The following is a 20,807-nucleotide window of genomic DNA, read 5'->3' on the forward strand; positions in this document are numbered from 1 at the left end:
TAATATCGAATTTATTGTTATATCGCGATTTAACTACTTTATATTTAGATTTTGAGCAAATATGAAATGGTTTGAACAAAACAGTCAAACCTCATATAACGATTTTGGTGAAAAATTAGTGATATAGTTATTTTTTCAACTTTCTATGATTTTTATTTTAATATAAGATTTGAATACCCTTAAAAGTGAGTGTGCATACTACTAGCAACATATTTTCTCCACCAACAACGTTTCTTCAAGGTACAAAATTAAATCATGTCGAAAACTATAGGCACGATGAATGGTGATATAGAATGGTGCGAGGCGACCTTAACATGATATTTGTAAACATAATTTTTGAATATTTTTTTGTTATGCATCACTGATTTTTTATTTTTGGTATAATTGCACGCTTCGTAGTGGTATTCTAGTTCGCTTATAATGATTTGTAAAAAATATGATTTATTGAAATGCATATATTTTTTTTTTAATGCACGGTGAATTGTAGCTTGACGGTAATTTATTCTGTCATTCTCATTGGAAACCTTGAAAAAATGGATGGATATGAGGCCGTCCCTTATTTTTCGAAAATGGCCGTTGGGAGACCACTTGGCGTCCACGTACGGACTTCAAATTTTTACCTGATTTTTTTCTTACCAAAACGAGCACTTTACAATGACGAACTTTTAACATTTCGCATTTTCGAAAAACATGGATGGAAAAAATATGGACATGGATTTTTCTTCGAATAAGTGTCTTTGGTATCTTCCGTTAGTATGACAGGAACAAATACGGGATAACAATTTCAGACGCTTGAGTACAATCGTCCCGCCGCTTTTGATCAATGTTTGATGAAGTACAGAATTATTCATCATATAATTTTGGAATACAGTACTAACCCGATTTTGTTAGTCCCTTTTTCAGAAATCTTGTTGTTCTCACTGTTTGATTAATGAATTTCAACCAAGTATATTTAAGTCATGTTAAAGCTACTATTAATATTCATAAGAAGGCAAATATAGAATATTGATCAATTGTTTACATTTTGAAGGAGAGCTTTACAAAGTTTTGAAAAAGAGGCTGACAAAATCTGGGCATCTAATGTAAACAACATTTTAACTACATGAAATGATACCAGAATAAACATTAGTTATATTGGAAACTAATGTTGATACTGTGATGCCGCAGATTTTGATTACTCAGCTTCTTATCATTTTGATCATTTTAACAGTTAAAATATCAAAACTGAAAGCAGAAACCTGTTCCTAAGAAATCAAATAAAAAACGATTTTTGCCATAAGTGACAGTGATGTTAAATGTCATGAACATCACGTGACTCTGACAATTGAATAATGCGAATATCTTCTATCCCGCGGAAAAAAACATTGGAAAATGTTTTTCTCTGGTGATCATATCTGAACTACTTGCAGTTGGCCATATATTGGCTTAGAAAAACGCTATAAGCACTTCAATGTTTCCGAAATTTCGACATTTAACAGCTCTCAGTGAAAGCAATTTAAAAATTTGAAAACTTTTTCCGCATTAAGGACATTGAGAACTCATTGAGGTTACACATATTTTTAACTGGCATTGAAATGAAGTCATCAAAATAAAGACTTTATTTGTTATTAGTATGTAGCACTTTTGAGTTATAGTTATGTAAAATTGTTACAAAAATAAAAAAAATGGTAGAAGAACAAAATATGATATAGAACTTAAGATAATAATAAATTGATACCAAACAAAGATATCATCTTCCTGCTGAAAACAAGATATGTTTTCAACATGCTTTCTTCATGATGTTGAACTTTGCTCGAGTAATCTAAACAACACGCAAGAAACTATGATAGAAATTTGTACATTTTTTCTGTTCCGAGAAAATAAAATACCGACAATATCCAAAGCTGTGATTATTTATTGTGGAATATTGTGAACGATTCTATAGATATGGATATCAGATAAGTTAATTCAAAAAGTAACGCGAAAAGTCCAGTAAAGTTCTACAAAAATACAAACAAAATTTTGCACAAAATTAAATTACTTTTCTTCAATTTTCTTAAATAAAAAGTTCGAATAATCAGGTCAGATAATATATCTTAGTAGCAACAACGGGGATATATTATATTATATGATAGTTTTACTAGTGTTGAAACTAGGATTTTGTATATAAACTTCCAAATTTTGAATTCTTACCAAAATGACTGAAAGTATTCCTGCACTCTATTTCAATCATAAGATTGTATGACAGATATGGGAAATGGAATTTCAAGTCCGGTTTCGATTGCATTTGTACGCATACGTTTTCATAAGTTATATGTTCGATTTTTTTTAATGTTCAATTTTTGTCCACGCCGATGTACGCCGCCGCCGCCGCCGCCGAAAATAGTCAACGGCGTGACGCCGATGACGCCGCCGCCGCCGACCAAATATATTTCGGCGCACAGGTCTATATGGACATTGAAGTACTGATAGTAATAGTGTACATTTCTCCAAGCACTACTGGGCAAGATACGAAAATGTTCATGACCCGTAATTTATTCAATTATGTAAAACAAGATACTCCTATTGTAGTCACTGGTGACTTCAATATTGACTTTTCCAAACAAGGAAATATTAAATTGGTGAATTTCATGAATAAACAAGCAAACTCAATCATCTGGCACATCGCTGCATTATTCCTGGAACACCAAACACTGGTTCTCGGAACCACAGAACGACAAATGGCCCTTTTCAGGACCACTAAAATGTTTTTTTTGAGTTTTTTTCGGTCAACAGTAGTCATGTTGATTCAGAAGGATTTTCTTCACGTTAGAATCAAGTAAATCTTTTTTTTATTTACTATCATCTAAAATTCTGGGGGAGGTCTGGATGATTCTGGGAAAGCCTTACCCCCTGTTCCTACGTCAATGCTCAAAATGCATGCCTAGGGGAGTTCTAAGAATAATATTCAAATACTATTTAAGGAAAATCACTCTTAAGAATCTCTACAGCAATATCCTAACTAAAGCAATACCACCTATTTCCATGTGAAATTCCTTACCAATCCTAAAAAATCTCCTAGAGTGAAATTTCAAAAAAAAACTCCAGGAGAAACATAAGTAACGTGTCTGTAAGAATCTCTAAAAAGATTACAGGAGAAGTTATCATTGAAAACTTTTGATTGATCTTAGATTAGGATTCCCGGGAGTTAATGTTAGGATAAGGGATTTTCGGGGAGATTTTCAAAGATTCTAAGAGTTTATGGAGTTATTCATTAATCTCAAGATAGTTATCAGGAGTAAATCCTTGAAAATACCCTCAGGAATATTTAACTAATGATAGCTAAAGGACTCCTCAAGTGGTTCCTAAGAATATATAATTCCTAAAGCGGAATTCCGAGTGTACGGGAGTAAATCCTGAAGAATAATAGGAGGTGCCTGCCTCAACTGAAGAAACCCTTGAAGCAATTGCTTGAGTTTGGAAAAAAATGGCAAAATTCCGTGGCGTCGTAGCCTTGTTGGATTGTGCCTTAAATGCAAGGTGCTAGCTTCTACTAAACCGCCATATAAACTGACGTGTGAGTATTCATTTCCCCACTTCGGAAATGTGCACTGGAATCTGTTCTTCAACAAAACGGACACAATTTCATATAGGAAAAGTATACCAGTTATGGCCATAGTAGTTCCCTATGGACATATGTGAAATTTTGATAACTTTCACATTTTTAATCGTTTTGAATGTTCTCACATGAAGATATATCTTAAATCTTACTATTACAACACCAAAACCTTTCGAAATGTGAAGACTTTCAAAAAATCACGCATGGCAAAATAGGGAACCACTGTATCCATAACGTACCCTTAATCTGAATGCAGAAAGCAATCCTTGAACAATGCAAACAATATATTAACCTTCATGGTAAAAATTGAATTTTTGAAGCCAGGAGGGGGGGGGGGCAAAGCCTTACTCCCTTCCTGCTTACCTCTGACTACTCCTATGGACAATAGGGCAATTTTTTTTTCCATCTGCCAGGAGGATCTATGAGGTCGAATAATAGCTTTAAAGACATTTTGAATCTAAGCTTTTGGAATAGAAATACACCAGACCTTCATTTATATAAAATCCATAAATTAAATCAATTTACATTATATAACGTAAACGGAATTTGTATCCATTTAGAGGAACGCTTCTGTCTTCTATCTTCTATCTTCTATCTTCTATCTATCTTCTATCTTCTATCTTCTATCTTCTATCTTCTATCTTCTATCTTCTATCTTCTATCTTCTATCTTCTATCTTCTATCTTCTATCTTCTATCTTCTATCTTCTATCTTCTATCTTCTATCTTCTATCTTCTATCTTCTATCTTCTATCTTCTATCTTCTATCTTCTATCTTCTATCTTCTATCTTCTATCTTCTATCTTCTATCTTCTATCTTCTATCTTCTATCTTCTATCTTCTATCTTCTATCTTCTATCTTCTATCTTCTATCTTCTATCTTCTATCTTCTATCTTCTATCTTCTATCTTCTATCTTCTATCTTCTATCTTCTATCTTCTATCTTCTATCTTCTATCTTCTATCTTCTATCTTCTATCTTCTATCTTCTATCTTCTATCTTCTATCTTCTATCTTCTATCTTCTATCTTCTATCTTCTATCTTCTATCTTCTATCTTCTATCTTCTATCTTCTATCTTCTATCTTCTATCTTCTATCTTCTATCTTCTATCTTCTATCTTCTATCTTCTATCTTCTATCTTCTATCTTCTATCTTCTATCTTCTATCTTCTATCTTCTATCTTCTATCTTCTATCTTCTATCTCTATCTTCTATCTTCTATCTTCTATTCTCTTCTATCTTCTATCTTCTATCTTCTATCTTCTATCTTCTATCTTCTATCTTCTATCTTCTATCTTCTATCTTCTATCTTCTATCTTCTATCTTCTAATCTTCTATTCTATCTTCTATCTTCTATCTTCTATCTTCTATCTTCTATCTTCTATCTTCTATCTTCTATCTTCTATCTTCTATCTTCTATCTTCTATCTTCTATCTTCTATCTTCTATCTTCTATCTTCTATCTTCTATCTTCTATCTTCTATCTTCCTATCTTCTATCTTCTAATCTTCTATCTTCTATCTTCTATCTTCTATCTTCTATCTTCTATCTTCTATCTTCTATCTTCTATCTTCTATCTTCTATCTTCTATCTTCTATCTTCTATCTTCTATCTTCTATCTTCTATCTTCTATCTTCTATCTTCTATCTTCTATCTTCTATCTTCTATCTTCTATCTCTATCTTCTATCTTCTATCTTCTATCTTCTATCTTCTATCTTCTATCTTCTATCTTCTATCTTCTATCTTCTATCTTCTATCTTCTATCTTCTATCTTCTATCTTCTATCTTCTATCTTCTATTCTATCTTCTATCTTCTATCTTCTATCTTCTATCTTCTATCTTCTATCTTCTATCTTCTATCTTCTATCTCTATCTTCTATCTTCTATCTTCTATCTTCTATCTTCTATCTTCTATCTTCTATCTTCTATCTTCTATCTTCTATCTTCTATCTTCTATCTTCTATCTTCTATCTTCTATCTTCTATCTTCTATCTTCTATCTTCTATCTTCTATCTTCTATCTTCTATCTTCTATCTTCTATCTTCTATCTTCTATCTTCTATCTTCTATCTTCTATCTTCCTATCTTCTATCTTCTATCTTCTATCTTCTATCTTCTATCTTCTATCTTCTATCTTCTATCTTCTATCTTCTATCTTCTATCTTCTATCTTCTATCTTCTATCTTCTATCTTCTATCTTCTATCTTCTATCTTCTATCTTCTATCTTCTATCTTCTATCTTCTATCTTCTATCTTCTATCTTCTATCTTCTATCTTCTATCTTCTATCTTCTATCTTCTATCTTCTATCTTCTATCTTCTATCTTCTATCTTCTATCTTCTATCTTCTATCTTCTATCTTCTATCTTCTATCTTCTATCTTCTATCTTCTATCTTCTATCTTCTATCTTCTATCTTCTATCTTCTTCTATCTTCTATCTTCTATCTTCTATCTTCTATCTTCTATCTTCTATCTTCTATCTTCTATCTTCTATCTTCTATCTTCTATCTTCTATCTTCTATCTTCTATCTTCTATCTTCTATCTTCTATCTTCTATCTTCTATCTTCTATCTTCTATCTTCTATCTTCTATCTTCTATCTTCTATCTTCTTCTATCTTCTATCTTCTATCTTCTATCTTCTATCTTCTATCTTCTATCTTCTATCTTCTATCTTCTATCTTCTATCTTCTATCTTCTATCTTCTATCTTCTATCTTCTATCTTCTTCTATCTTCTATCTTCTATCTTCTATCTTCTATCTTCTATCTTCTATCTTCTATCTTCTATCTTCTATCTTCTATCTTCCTATCTTCTATCTTCTATCTTCTATCTTCTATCTTCTATCTTCTATCTTCTATCTTCTATCTTCTATCTTCTATCTTCTATCTTCTATCTTCTATCTTCTATCTTCTATCTTCTATTCTATCTTCTATCTTCTATCTCTATCTTCTATCTTCTATCTTCTATCTTCTATCTTCTATCTTCTATCTTCTATCTTCTATCTTCTATCTTCTATCTTCTATCTTTCTATCTTCTATCTTCTATCTTCTATCTTCTATCTTCTATCTTCTATCTTCTATCTTCTATCTTCTATCTTCTATCTTCTATCTTATCTTCTATCTTCTATCTTCTATCTTCTATCTTCTATCTTCTATCTTCTATCTTCTATCTTCATTCTATCTTCTATCTTCTATCTTCATCTTCTATCTTCTATCTTCTATCTTCTATCTTCTATCTTCTATCTTCTATCTTCTATCTTCTATCTTCTATCTTCTATCTTCTATCTTCTATCTTCTATCTTCTATCTTCTATCTTCTATCTTCTATCTTCTATCTTCTATCTTCTATCTTCTATCTTCTATCTTCTATCTTCTAACTCTATCTTCTAATCTTCTATCTTCTATCTTCTATCTTCTATCTTCTATCTTCTATCTTCTATCTATCTTCTATCTTCTATCTTCTATCTTCTATCTTCTATCTTCTATCTTCTATCTTCTATCTTCTATCTTCTATCTTCTATCTTCTATCTTCCTATCTTCTATCTTCTATCTTCTATCTTCTATCTTCTATCTTTCTATCTTCTATCTTCTATCTTCTATCTTCTATCTTCTATCTTCTATCTTCTATCTTCTATCTTCTATCTCTATCTTCTATCTTCTATCTTCTATCTTCTATCTTCTATCTTCATCTTCTATCTTCTATCTTCTATCTTCTATCTTCTATCTTCTATCTTCTATCTTCTATCTTCTATCTTCTATCTTCTATCTTCTATCTTCTATCTTCTATCTTCTATCTTCTATCTTCTATCTTCTATCTTCTATCTTCTATCTTCTATCTTCTATCTTCTATCTTCTATCTTCTATCTTCTATCTTCTATCTTCTATCTTCTATCTTCTATCTTCTATCTTCTATCTTCTATCTTCTATCTTCTATCTTCTATCTTCTATCTTCTATCTTCTATCTTCTATCTTCTATCTTCTATCTTCTATCTTCTATCTTCTATCTTCTATCTTCTATCTTCTATCTTCTATCTTCTATCTTCTATCTTCTATCTTCTATCTTCTATCTTCTATCTTCTATCTTCTATCTTCTATCTTCTATCTTCTATCTTCTATCTTCTATCTTCTATCTTCTATCTTCTATCTTCTATCTTCTATCTTCTATCTTCTATCTTCTATCTTCTATCTTCTATCTTCTATCTTCTATCTTCTATCTTCTATCTTCTATCTTCTATCTTCTATCTTCTATCTTCTATCTTCTATCTTCTATCTTCTATCTTCTATCTTCTATCTTCTATCTTCTATCTTCTATCTTCTATCTTCTATCTTCTATCTTCTATCTTCTATCTTCTATCTTCTATCTTCTATCTTCTATCTTCTATCTTCTATCTTCTATCTTCTATCTTCTATCTTCTATCTTCTATCTTCTATCTTCTATCTTCTATCTTCTATCTTCTATCTTCTATCTTCTATCTTCTATCTTCTATCTTCTATCTTCTATCTTCTATCTTCTATCTTCTATCTCTATCTTCATCTTCTATCTTCTATCTTCTATCTTCATCTTCTATCTTCTATCTCTATCTTCTATCTCTATCTTCTATCTTCTATCTTCTATCTTCTATCTTCTAATCTTCTATCTTTCTATCTTCTATCTTCTATCTTCTATCTTATCTTCTATCTTCTATCTTCTATCTTCTATCTTCTATCTTCTATCTTCTATCTTTCTTATCTTCTATCTTCTATCTTCTATCTTCTATCTTCTATCTTCTATCTTCTATCTTCTATCCTTCTTAATTCTTCTTTATCTTCTATTTCTACTTCCTATCTTCTATCTTCTATTCTTCTATCTTCTTATCTTCTATCTTCTATCTTCTATCATTCTATCTTCTATTTCTATCTTCTATCTTCTATCTTCTATCTTCTATCTTCTACTTTATTCTCTATCTTCTATCTTCCTATCTTCTATCTTCTATCTTTCTATCTTCATCTTCCTATCTTCTATCCTTCTATCTTTCTATCTTCTATCTTCTATCTTTCTATCTTCTATCTTTCTATCTTCTAATCTTCTATCTTCTATCTTCTATCTTCTATCTTTCTAGTCTTCTATCTTCCTAATCTTCTATCTTCTTCTTCTGATCTTCCTTATCTCTATCCTTTCTATCTTCCATCTTCTATGTTCTATCTTCTCTAATCTTCTATCTTCTGTCTTTTATCTTCTATCTTCTATATAAATATAATAGTGTTTGTATGTCACGAGTTGGCTCGAGAACGGGACAACCGATTAGAACGATTCTCTCACTATTTTTCTCCTCAAATAAAAATTATAAATGTTTGAAAATCCAATTCTCCATGGTAAATCCCTAATGGTAGGGAGCAAAATAGTGTTCTGTGAAATTTTCTGCTTTCTAGGTGGTGATTTAAGGGTGGTCCAAAGACAATGTAGGTTTACATGGAAATTACTATGGAGAAATTTTAAGAAATGTTCCAAACAAGCTAGTACTGTACTGCCCATAACTGCATATTTGTCACGTTCGACATTTTTGACAGTTAATACCGAGTTAATACTGGGGAGAGCCATCAAATGATAAATACTTTCGATCAACTTACTAAAATCTGTGAGATTGTTCTAGAAAATTCGAAAAAAATATCAAGTTGTTTTGTCACATTGGCAATTGTAATCGCATAACAGTCACATTGAGATTATACATGAACCTCGTAACTTCGGTCAGAATTATTTTCTGACTATTCACCCAATATGTGATATGAGTTGTACAAAATTTCTGCCTCAAATAAGCACTCTTGAATTCTTAGTGATTTTTTGAAATTTTAGTTCTCTCCCATACTGCAATGAAATGCAAACTTGGTATCCCATGTACTCAATGCCTACTTTTGTCGAATGTTACAAATATGCAGTTATGGGCAGTGTAATGTAAGTAGAAAATTATCATCCCATAATGAAAACTCATTCTTCAAACCATAATGAAGGATGTTGCTGAAGAAACAAATCCTTTTTGAGCTATTTTTGTTTGGGATTTTTGTACATGTTTGCAGGGCCGTAATCCCATATAAAGCTAAATAATAGCAAACAAACTCATGTATCTTATCTCTTCTGCTACCCGTCAGATTGAATTTCTCTCTTCTGTTAATTTCTTTATTAAGGTTTAAAGAATGAGTTTTTACTATGGGATTATAAGCTTGTAATAATTTAGTTTCAAATATATAATTACTTTAGCAGTTAAGTATTCTATTAAAGGGAGTGTAATTGTGATTGATTTCGGAGCTCAAGTACGCTCACGTTGGACTAAGTTATGTTTCTTGCCTACTCGACCAATGCGATGTAATTCATGATATCAAATACCTATACCGACACACACAACCAGCAAGCCAATTTGTAGCGAAATTGAGTTTTCCTTTTTTTTCTTCCACATCTCTTGATTGCAGGTCTGGTTCCAGAACCGACGAGCCAAATGGCGCAAAGCCGAACGACTGAAGGAGGAACAGCGGAAGCGAGGCGATGGATCCGATCCGCAGTTATTGAATGATAAGGTAAATTGAACTGGCTACCAAATTATTCTCCTGGGGCGAGAGTTGAACCCCGGCAGAACCCAGAAAGACTTTCCCCGTAATGGAATTTCGTGAGTGAATTCGAAACCCTTTTTTTCTTGTTCGGTTCTTTTTGTCAATTAGTTGGAAACCGATAGTCGCGATTCGGCGAGCCCGGACATAACAGGCGATGCAGACGACGACGATATGCGTAGCCCCAGTGCACCTCCAATGAGCCCCAGGGTTGATTCGGAACAGGACAGGCCCCATTCCAGCTCGCAGATGCACTCGATTACGCAATCCGGGTCAAATAGTGCTGGGACTCCTTCTCCAGGGTTGAAGTAAGTGCCTTTTCCCATACTGTTGTTTTTGGAGCTGATGGTTAAATTGTATATTCACAGATTCGCACAGCAACCTGATCTTAGTCCCACACCATCGGTATCAGCTGACTCGCCAATCGAAGTTGGAGGACCCATTTCGCTAACAACTTCAACGCGAGCTTCAACGGAGGATTCTAGTCCGCTCCCAACGAGCAACGCCAATGGTCTAAGTCCCGTAACTGCCAGCAATAGTACTACGCCTAGTTTCAGCAGTCATCTCTTCAGCAGCTTCAGCGAGAGGTAAAAACCACCAGACAAACATAATTTACAAACCCTCCGCACGCAGCCCATATGCTAATGTGAAGCTGCCTTTTCCGGTCTATTCAAATGTCAGTAAAAGTGCCATCACCGCTCGGGATCATAAATCTTCCCCGGTTGACGTCCTCGCGCAAGGATATCCTCATCCTCGAGAAAGTGAGCATGTATGCAAAAATCCCTTAATTGAGATATCTAGGCAATTCACACAGATCACGCTCCCGACGACGGCTTCAGATCTCGACAGAAATAACGCAATTACACAAACATCGGCACGTGGCGATTTTGTTTCGCTCCAAATAACGATGACGACGACTCTTGTGAAGTGAAGGTACTTGTTCTAATGCGAAGACAATCGTTACGCGTGGTCGAAATTTCCCCTAGTCATACGATTTGACTTTTGTATTGCGACCCACTGCCGACGACGACGGCCTGAAGGCATCCCATGAACATTATCGTGGCCTTTTGTTATGCGCCCTCCCTGCTCTTGCTCGCTCGACGGGTGAGATTTTCGATGATCTGTTGTCGTGACTTTCACGCACTTTTAACGGCAGTAAAGCATGCGAAAATATTGTCGTTAATTGCTGCCACTTCCCACCACTCCTGCTGGGAAGAATGAAGGATGTTTGGGGAGGGATTGAGAGTTTAGGTCAATTTATCACGAAATGTTTTGTAAACTGTGCTGTGCGATTGTATTGCTGTTCTATTCTTCTGCAGTGCCTTTTCTTCACTATAACTAGAGCTGTCTTTTTGCTTCCCCCTTTTTCCTTCTTTGTGGTGATACGCTGCAACTGAGACAAACCCAAGGAACAATTGGTAGCTTTTAAGATACTTACGTGTTTAATACAAGCTGCATAGCAGCAACCATTGCTGAACAAATTTTTAGTTGAATCATTAATTGAATAAAATTAATTTCCGCTTATAAAAAAACTGTTATTCCACTTGCAGTTTGTGTTTTGAAAAAGAGCTGAATAAACCTCCGAAAATGCAAATATAGTAGCTTTTGTTCTACAACACATAAGAAGTTTAACAATTGACTGATTAAAAGCTTCTATAGGTTGTAGCCATCATTTCAGTAGAATATTAAACATTTGATTAACAACAAATCGTACAAAAGTTTCAGTGTCTAATACTTAAAATGTTGACCAGCATGATTAGTAAAACTTATAAACAATGTGAATAACAGTATATGAGTATGCTCTTATTCAAGCAAAACATATCATGTCTTTTTATGTTATTTTCAAATGTTTCAAATCAAATCCAAGACGTGTATGCCATGGATGGATTAACGTAATGGACGTAATGGCGACGCAATGGATCAACGAGGGTAAAGTTCGAATCACATTGGATTAAAAATATCAAAATTTATTTAAATTTTCCAAATGTAGTGATCATCATCTGCGACGTTATTGATATCGGAAAAAGTTACTAATCATAACATTTTTAATGATAATCGAAGTATAAATAATAATTTAACAAAAGTTACATGAAAGTGGTTACCCAACTTACAATCAAGTGTTACAAATAAACATACATAGTTAATTATTGTTGAATAATGGTGACAGCTGAAAAAATGCCCTACAAAGAGCTGAGAAGATGGTATTTAGATCCAAATTTAAGTCAATGTTCAACATTTTTCATTGGAATGAATAATAGTAGAATCAACACTTATTAAACTTCTCCAAAGAATCTCTGCCGACTTGTCAAGATTGTTTTGCTAATGAGTTGAACAAGTAATTTTTCCTTCTATTAAAGAGCCAATATTCCACCAAACAAATATAATTGTGTAAACAAATGTACAGGAGACGAACTAACGTTTTGGTTGCTTCGCACTTCAGCTGTTTCCATGTTTAACATGAACATGATTAAAAGCTGAATAGGTATTTAATAAAATCCTAATACAACATAGATATATCATCCGAGCAGGTCATCCAAAGAAGTCCAAAATAACGATTACTAAACACATTGTTCAGCAACAAAGAAGCCTTACAAAAGAGGTCACACTATAGCCAAATTTTTGAAAAATGGACAAAATATCTAAACATTTCGTTGTATTCCTAGTGTATTGCAATGTTCAACTTACTAATATTATTATTATTTATCTTCATTTGAGTGGCTTTTCGCCCTTGGCGAATTCGCCACTAACTTACTAATATATAAAAACATGTTGGATACAATAATAACTGATGCTTTCTCAATACAATATTTAAAATGTTTAGAATGTTTGCTGTTTAGAAAATATTTTGAATCAGTCTTCTGACATAGGATTATTGATTGAAATATATTTTATATTTGTATAATGTTTAATAGATGGAAAAAGTACGACAAATAATTAAAATATTAACCTAGAAGAAATATTTTACATTTAATAAATGAATTTTAGTATAGTTAGATGAACAATTCAATTAAAGTTTTAACAAGTTAAAACTTATTATGAAATTCGATTAATCATTTCAGACTGATTTTACTTTATGAATAAACTTTATTTTTGACCAGCATTGAAATAAATTTTCTCACTGTGCGCTATAAATAGCCGACTGAGTTCAGCTCGCATCAGTAACTGAACAGCAGCAGAAGTAATGCGCTTATTCAGTTGTTAATCAGCATAGCACGTGTTGATTAGTTATTGTTGAATAGAAGCTCGAGCATGATCAATAATCAGCTACAAGAGGTTTATATTGGGCACTGGAAGGCTGATATATGAATTCAAGGATGGCGCAGATGGCAAGGTAATACTGCTGACGATGGGAAGGTCTCGATTTTGAATCCAGTTTTCAGGTAATTATTAAAAGTGTGGTTATTAATTCATGGTAAAGGTATACACTGCATTTGATGTATACAGTATTAGCTATTTTTAGTCATTTATTTGTTTTCAATCAATTTTGTGGCAGTTGAATAAAAGCTGAGATGAATGCTTATAAAGCGATTTTGAAGTTGTAGAATAAAGTCAATATACAACGACACGCTTTATAACTTCTCCTAATTTGTGTGAACAACGCCTGAACAAAGGCTTCACTTGGAAATAATTGAAATGTTGTTAAACATGATGCTGAATTAAACTGCAATAATGTAGTTTGTTGAACTAGCGTTGTTAAATCATCAATCCTTATTAAGCTAAGTGAAACCTGAATAAACATCATTACAATATATGATTACAGTCACTAAATGATAAGAAGCTTAATAATTTCGCCAGATTTGCTTGAACAATGTGTGCGTAGCAGCTGCAAAGTAATATAATAAAGCAACTATTCAGTATGTAGTTGTGAAAAATTGCTTAATAAATGATTATAAATTAGGCAAATGTTTCTTGGGAAGAGCATACTCATGTTCAATATGCTACTAAAATGATGGCTACAACCTATAGAAGCTTTTAATCAGTCAATTGTTAAACTTCTTATGTGTTGTAGAACAAAAGCTACTATATTTGCATTTTTTGAGGTTTATTCAGCTCTTATTCAAAACACAAACTGCAAGTGGAATAACAGCTTTTTTATAAGCGGAAATTAATATTATTCAATTCATGATTCAACTAAAAATTTGTTCAGCAATGGTTGCTGCTATGCAGCTTGTATTAAACACGTAAGTATCTTAAAGGCTACCAATTGTTCCTTGGGACTGTCATTTATTTATTTAAAAAATCAGGACTAAGATCAGTTGAAAGTTATTCGATAAATTTAAAGAAAATTGGTTAAATTTTCGATTAATTTCAGCTGACTATCACCACTCCTGACGAATATAAAAAAATAGGTTGACAGTTTTATGAAATTTGCGCAAAGAAGCTAGAATCGAAATATGGCCGCTTTAATTTTTCACGCATTTTTAAGAGTTATAATCTCTCCATCTTGAAGAAGCTGCTCGTTTCTTGTTTTATCTTAAATGGTTGATATTATTATTTCTGTGGTATTTGAATACTTTTCTCTGTAGTATATGAATGTTATGATTCTGAAAATTTGATACGGATAATGATGAAAAATTATATTTTTTACACACTTAAATAATTTTACGGATTCCTTTGAAATCTCAACAGCTGAACAGTTCGGTAAAATAAATTAACGGAGTACGGTAAATTTTTACAGTATTCGGTAAAAAATCATCGGAATCCGTTAAATTTCGTCGAAGTTACGGTGTTTTATTTCACCGAACTGTTCAGCTGTTGAGATTACGGTGAAATTCACCGTAAGAGCTTTTTGTGTATAATTAAATTTATATCTTGATTGATATATAAAAGTAGAAATGCATAGAACAAAAATTCCTACACTTTCAATGTTGCAAACATCTAGAGCTATGTAACCCCTTGCGATTGAATTCCATTGTCAATGAAACAAAGGTTACAATAAAATGTACGCATAAACTCACATTTTTAAGATTTTCCGTGATGGGCCGGTAAGAATACGCATGATGGTCAGGTGGGTCGTGCCAATGAATACTTTGGGAACCTATGTTTTAAACAGTTGTGGTAAAATATGAGTTCCGTTGATTCCAAAAAAAAACTCACTGCCAAAGTAAATCAAAAGTGATAATAATAGCATCCGGCCCTCTGTGCATTTTAAAATTATATGTAACAGGAAAAAGGGTTTATGACATGAAAATTACATAAACGTAACGTTGCTACAATAAAAATGTGTTATCATAAGCATGGAACGAGCTCACCAGCAGACATTTTGTATACGCGCAGCGTAACATGAGCTTGTGATCAGCTTGCCACGAGCACAAAAAAACATTTGCGCACTGGAGCATGTGCTATGATGAAACGCATTTCTTTAGGTCTCAAGCTGAGAGAGACTCGCGAAGAGGAAAAATATCAACGTCATATGCAGCCCAGATTCCCTTCTCACGAAACGTCAAATGCAGCCCACCGTTTTTATGGCTGAAAAAGTGAAAAGTATTGTGTTCAAAGTAAACTGTTATTAAAAACCTCAGTCGGCGGAGCAGTTTTTTCCAAAGTTGCTGATAAATCTAAGCAGAAGATTAATTATTTCTAATGTCTGCTACGTTTGCTGGCATGAAATTTCACTCAAACGGCTATTTATGATTCGATGTGATGCAAACTCATTTTTTTTTTTTGCTGAGAGGTTCATGTGAGGATTTGAACAGCATGCGCATAATTGGTATAAACACAAAGTGGAATAAGAAAAAAACCTCAGCAATCACAGAAAAAGAAGACCGTCTTCGCGGGTCTCGTCTCAGGTCTCAAGTAACATTGTGCTCACGGTGTACTAAAATTAAGAAGGTGATATACTCCGAAAACTGACAGCTACTTGACGACGTCATTCCTATCCACCTCGAACAAATTTGCGAAAAAAATGATCTAGTGGTCCGGAAGGTTATGGTACGATAGGAGTGACGTCACATGTTTATTATGAAACTCGATATTTACATCAGTGAAGAGACTGCCTTGTTAATTTTTATGCCGTGATTGTGCTGTCGCAAACCATCACATCTTCACTGGCTCATGTACCTTCTCATAAGACGATCTCAATGAGACAGTTGTACTTGAGAGTTGCAGACATAAATGTTCGTTTTAACTAAAGCTCCCAAAATGACCCAGAAATGTGTAGTACTGGACGAGGAGCTATTTGCAATAAATCCAGTTGCTAAGGAAGCCATTTGCATAACATGCAACAAGAAAATAACGGACCTTAGAAAATTTTCGCACCACCGGCATTACAAGAGCCAACATAGGACGATCGCAATCGAATTAGGAATTTTGAAAGAAGATGAGGCGAAAGATGAACCGTCGAAAAAGATTGCCAGGTTGGAGATCCGGATGGACACACCAACATACGTCTCTTCTTTGGTTGAATTGACTACCGTCAACGGAATGCCGCTGCGTATGTTGCAGTATCCAGCTTTTCAACGCATTTGCCGTCCTATAGAAGAAGAGCTGCGAATTGTTCGGCACTTAAATCCAGATTCAATGCGCGTTGTAAGTATATTTTAATTTTTAAGATTTCGATGATTCATCCGTCCTGGAGATTGAAGAATATGAATATGTTATTTGGGTCAAGGAACGAAATGTGTATTTATCATAATAAATCTGGTACTGGCATGTTTTCATTATTCGCTTTCCATAGGTATTGAGAAACGTTGCAAGCCAGATTCGTCAAATGACTCGCCAAGAAGTTTATGGAATCATGGTTTGTCTCAAAGCGGACTCTGCTTCCCGACTGGACAGTGAATTCCTCGGAGTGACCTTGCAGTATGCAGATAAAAGGACGATCAAAATTAGAACCTTAGATATATTAGAGCTATATGACAGGCACACAGCTGAAAATCTATCCACGGAAATTTGTAAGATTCTCGAACCGTACGAAATAGATATCAAGAGAATTTTGACCGTTACAACCGATAATGCTAGCAACATGACAGCTGCCGTCTCTCGATTGAAGATGTCACAAGAAGCAGCGATGAATGGATTCGATGAACAGGACGACGAGGATGACAGCGATAACGAAGCAGACGATCCCGAAGCTCATAAGCGTGAATCGACAACTTAAAAATTTGAGAAAATTGAGTTTGTAGAACCTATTTTGAATGGTATAAGATGTGCGGAGCATACATTACAGTTAGCGGTAAATGATACTTTGAAGGCTGCAAAATTCAAACCAATATTGGATAAGATTCGAGCTGCAGTGAAAGTATTACGAAAACTGCCCTACAAACGTATGTTCAAAATAAGTATTAAACGAAGACCGAAACTGGATTGCCCAACACGTTGGAACAGCACCTACTTGAAGCTAAAATCGCTGTGGAACGAGAAAGCTTTCATTGAAGCCTTATTGGATGGGACCGGTCAGCCAATAATAGAGAATACCTTGTGGAACTTCATCGAACAGTATTTGGTGGCTTTGAAACCAGTGGCAGAAGCTACAGTTCAGCTTCAGGGCTCACAGATTACCTTTGGAGACTTCTTTTTGATTTGGGAAAAATGTTATTTTCAAATCAGCAAAAAGAATGATGATTTGTCCGTTACGCTTTCTGCAAAAATGACTGAACGCCGAAAACAATTAATGAACAAAGAAGCATTTCTAGGTGCTATATTTATGGATCCTAGAATTAATTTCCGAAACAGCCCTTTTATGTCAAATGAGGAACGTAGTGTCGCATTGGTAGAGAATTCCAAATTAATCATTTTATCTTGAAATATATTTTTTACAATTTTACAGGATTACATAAAAAAACATGGACTGCGATCAAGTCTGTTTCGGGTCAAAAAGTGGCATCCCAATCTGAAGCTGAATCAAATCATACAGATATTGAAGATTCGTTCGAAGCGTACCTTGCCTCAATGGATGATTCCAATAATGTTTCAGAAGACAATGAACTAATTGATGATTTGAATAATTTATCGAGAACGCCAAGACTAAAACTTGAGAAAGGCGAAACAATTTTAGACTGGTGGTATAAAATGAAAAATACCAAACCGGATTTGTACACCATTGCAATAACATTACTTTCAATTCCGTGTACACAAAATTCTGTAGAAAGATGCTTCAGTGGATTGGCCCTAGTTCTGACAAAGCATCGTACACAGTTGCACGACCAAACACTTCGGAATATTCTTTTGATTAGATTAAATAGCGATTTTTTACAAAGAGTAGACTATGTGAAAGCATTAGGCTAGTTTTATGTCAATTTTCACTCCCATGGATTCCGCTTTTATAATTATAATTATTTTATGATACGACATATTAAAACATGCAAATATAAATACTAAAACAAAGCCACGTCGTTTTATTGCAAAATATTGTTTCTTTTCCTCACAAATTAAGCCACGTTTCAAGCGAGGACTAGTGTGACAAGTTAGGCTCATGAGATGAGTCTCATGAGACTCGCTCACTATGATGAATTTCGCACGCGCCCATTTAACTTGGCTCATAAATTCTGTGCGTTTCAATTCAAATTGTCGCATGGCACACTAGTTGATTCAGGTATACATGAGAAATACGACACTCTGCTCACCAGTTGGCAATCCTGAACACGAATACCTTTTCACACTCAAACAACGCGAACCAGACACGATTGATCCTGATTCCGTCTCTTGCATGAGCATGCAACGGTGTCAAAAGACCACATACAGAAGGTTGTCAAAAAAAAAAACTGAAACAGGCAAAAATTGGGCCAACTTCGGAATGCTGTAATTTTGTCAAATATTGTACTGGACGGGACAATCTAGTTTTGAGGTGCTCCCACGGAGATGATCTATGACCACCGGATACCGGTGATAATCCGGATTTTCGGAAGCATGTCTTATGCAGTAAAATTATGTCGTGTTTTTAGCAAAGACATCAGCTGAAAATACAAAATTTTAATGCACATGGGGATAGAATATGAAATTCTGAAGCGATGAATCGTGGTACGACCCATAAAAAAGAAATTGTAATGAAAACATTGATTTTGCGTAAACATGACTGATAAAACCATCTTGAAATTACTTTTCAAATGTGCTATTTGAATTTTAGGAAAAAATCTAAAAACAAAAATTTAATAATGTACTTTTTATAAGTAGAGTAAATCAAATCAAGCAACTGCCACCTGAATAGAAATTTTCCCAGCTCCGTTCAAACCTGTCCAAAGCAACGCTTTTCCGATGCCATCCTGCTGCGACTCCCGCTTTCCCTGTCCAATTGGACTGACACTGAGGGGGTGTTTTACGTTACGCTTGTCAAAATCGATTCGAATCAAATTTTAATGCACCTGCTTCCACGTGTCCACCCGAATTGCTCTGAATTTGACAAGTTCTTTGGGGAGCGCCACTTCTGGCTTGGTTTGGCAGCATCAAGAGTAGCGATTGGCATCGATCCGGCTTGGAACGGCTGCTGGTTGCATCGTAACGCACGAACGAAAACCAAATCTGTGCTGGGAACGCTAGTCGGGAAGCCATCTCTCCCAGGGGCAATGCATCGAGCTAGAAGTTATCGAATTTATCAAATCATTTATGTTTTATTCACTTTGTTTGAATTTGCATTCGAAGTTGCACGAATCGTCACAAGGATAGAAAATTAAATTTGAATACTGTCTGTTTTTATGCCATGTTGTGATTCATGAGTTGGACTTTTGATATGCTTACTCGTCCAAAATGACACATATACTGTGCAGAGACGCAGCGTCGGCTCTTTCACCCTTGGCGAACTCTTTTTATATGTCTTTTAGCAAGAGCATAACTAATTTAAATAACGCCCTTATTCTAGCACACGCTTGAAATATCTGGTTGCTAGAGACCACTACATGTAGCTAATTCAGGTTCCCCACAACCCTGACTTTCTCTGCACGTTAACATTTTAGTTTGTAATGAAACTGAATTTCTACTGCTATGAGAAATTTTTGAGCACATTTACTGACTATGTATCAGGCATAAGGTTCTAGCAAATGCTATGCACGAATAGCTCAACTATGACAGATTAAGAGGGTTACAACTACAAAGTTCAATGAAAGAGACGAGCCTGGGATTGAACCCATGACCTTCTGTTCATTAAGCAGAAGTTGTAGCCATTAGATTACCAACTACTAGCTCTGTAATGGCCGTATCGACATATTACCATTCATTTATTGGCAATTATTTTACTTAAAAAAAAAGTTAGAAACGACATCTCTAAAAGACTAAGAGAAGTTCTATATTTTGTAATCATAAACCTTAATGTTGATTGAAAGGAATTATAATCATAATTATTTGACTAATCATATGTCAATTGTATTTTCGTAGCGGAAAAAACCCCGAACTATTTCAAAGGTTCCCAAGAAACTATATATGGATCCCGTATTATGGCGCTCCTAAAGCTGGCGCTCTTATGGGGGGCAACCTTGCCAACCGCATGATACGGCACTAATAGTGTGTGAATATTAATCGATCATCAGCAAAACAAGATGACGGCAAGCTAATCAATCCAATTTCAATCTTCTCTTTTCAGTAACGGAGGATTCCGACCTGTACTAGACAATGGCCAACCAAGAACAACTCCACCACTATTTCTTCCTCCCCATTTGGCATCTCTGGGTTCGCAATTTGCACCTCCATTATTTCCAAATTTAAAAGGTATGGTAGTAATGTCATTCACA

The 20,807-nt window shown here is 34.3% G+C and overlaps 1 protein-coding gene across 1 annotated transcript in view; it reads left to right on the forward strand.

The window, feature by feature from the left end:
• LOC5566721 (homeobox protein aristaless) overlaps positions 1-20,807 on the forward strand; it is a 115,614-nt gene that overhangs the window by 93,600 nt on the left and 1,207 nt on the right. The window contains exons 5-8 of the mRNA XM_021845101.1: positions 10,015-10,119; positions 10,261-10,457; positions 10,518-10,736; positions 20,660-20,784. Of these exons, the coding sequence (XP_021700793.1) occupies positions 10,015-10,119; positions 10,261-10,457; positions 10,518-10,736; positions 20,660-20,784 (646 nt within the window). The remainder of the gene's footprint in view (positions 1-10,014; positions 10,120-10,260; positions 10,458-10,517; positions 10,737-20,659; positions 20,785-20,807) is intronic.

The sequence above is a fragment of the Aedes aegypti genome, chromosome 2 (genome assembly GCF_002204515.2).
Source record: "Aedes aegypti strain LVP_AGWG chromosome 2, AaegL5.0 Primary Assembly, whole genome shotgun sequence".
Lineage (NCBI taxonomy): Eukaryota > Metazoa > Arthropoda > Insecta > Diptera > Culicidae > Aedes > Aedes aegypti.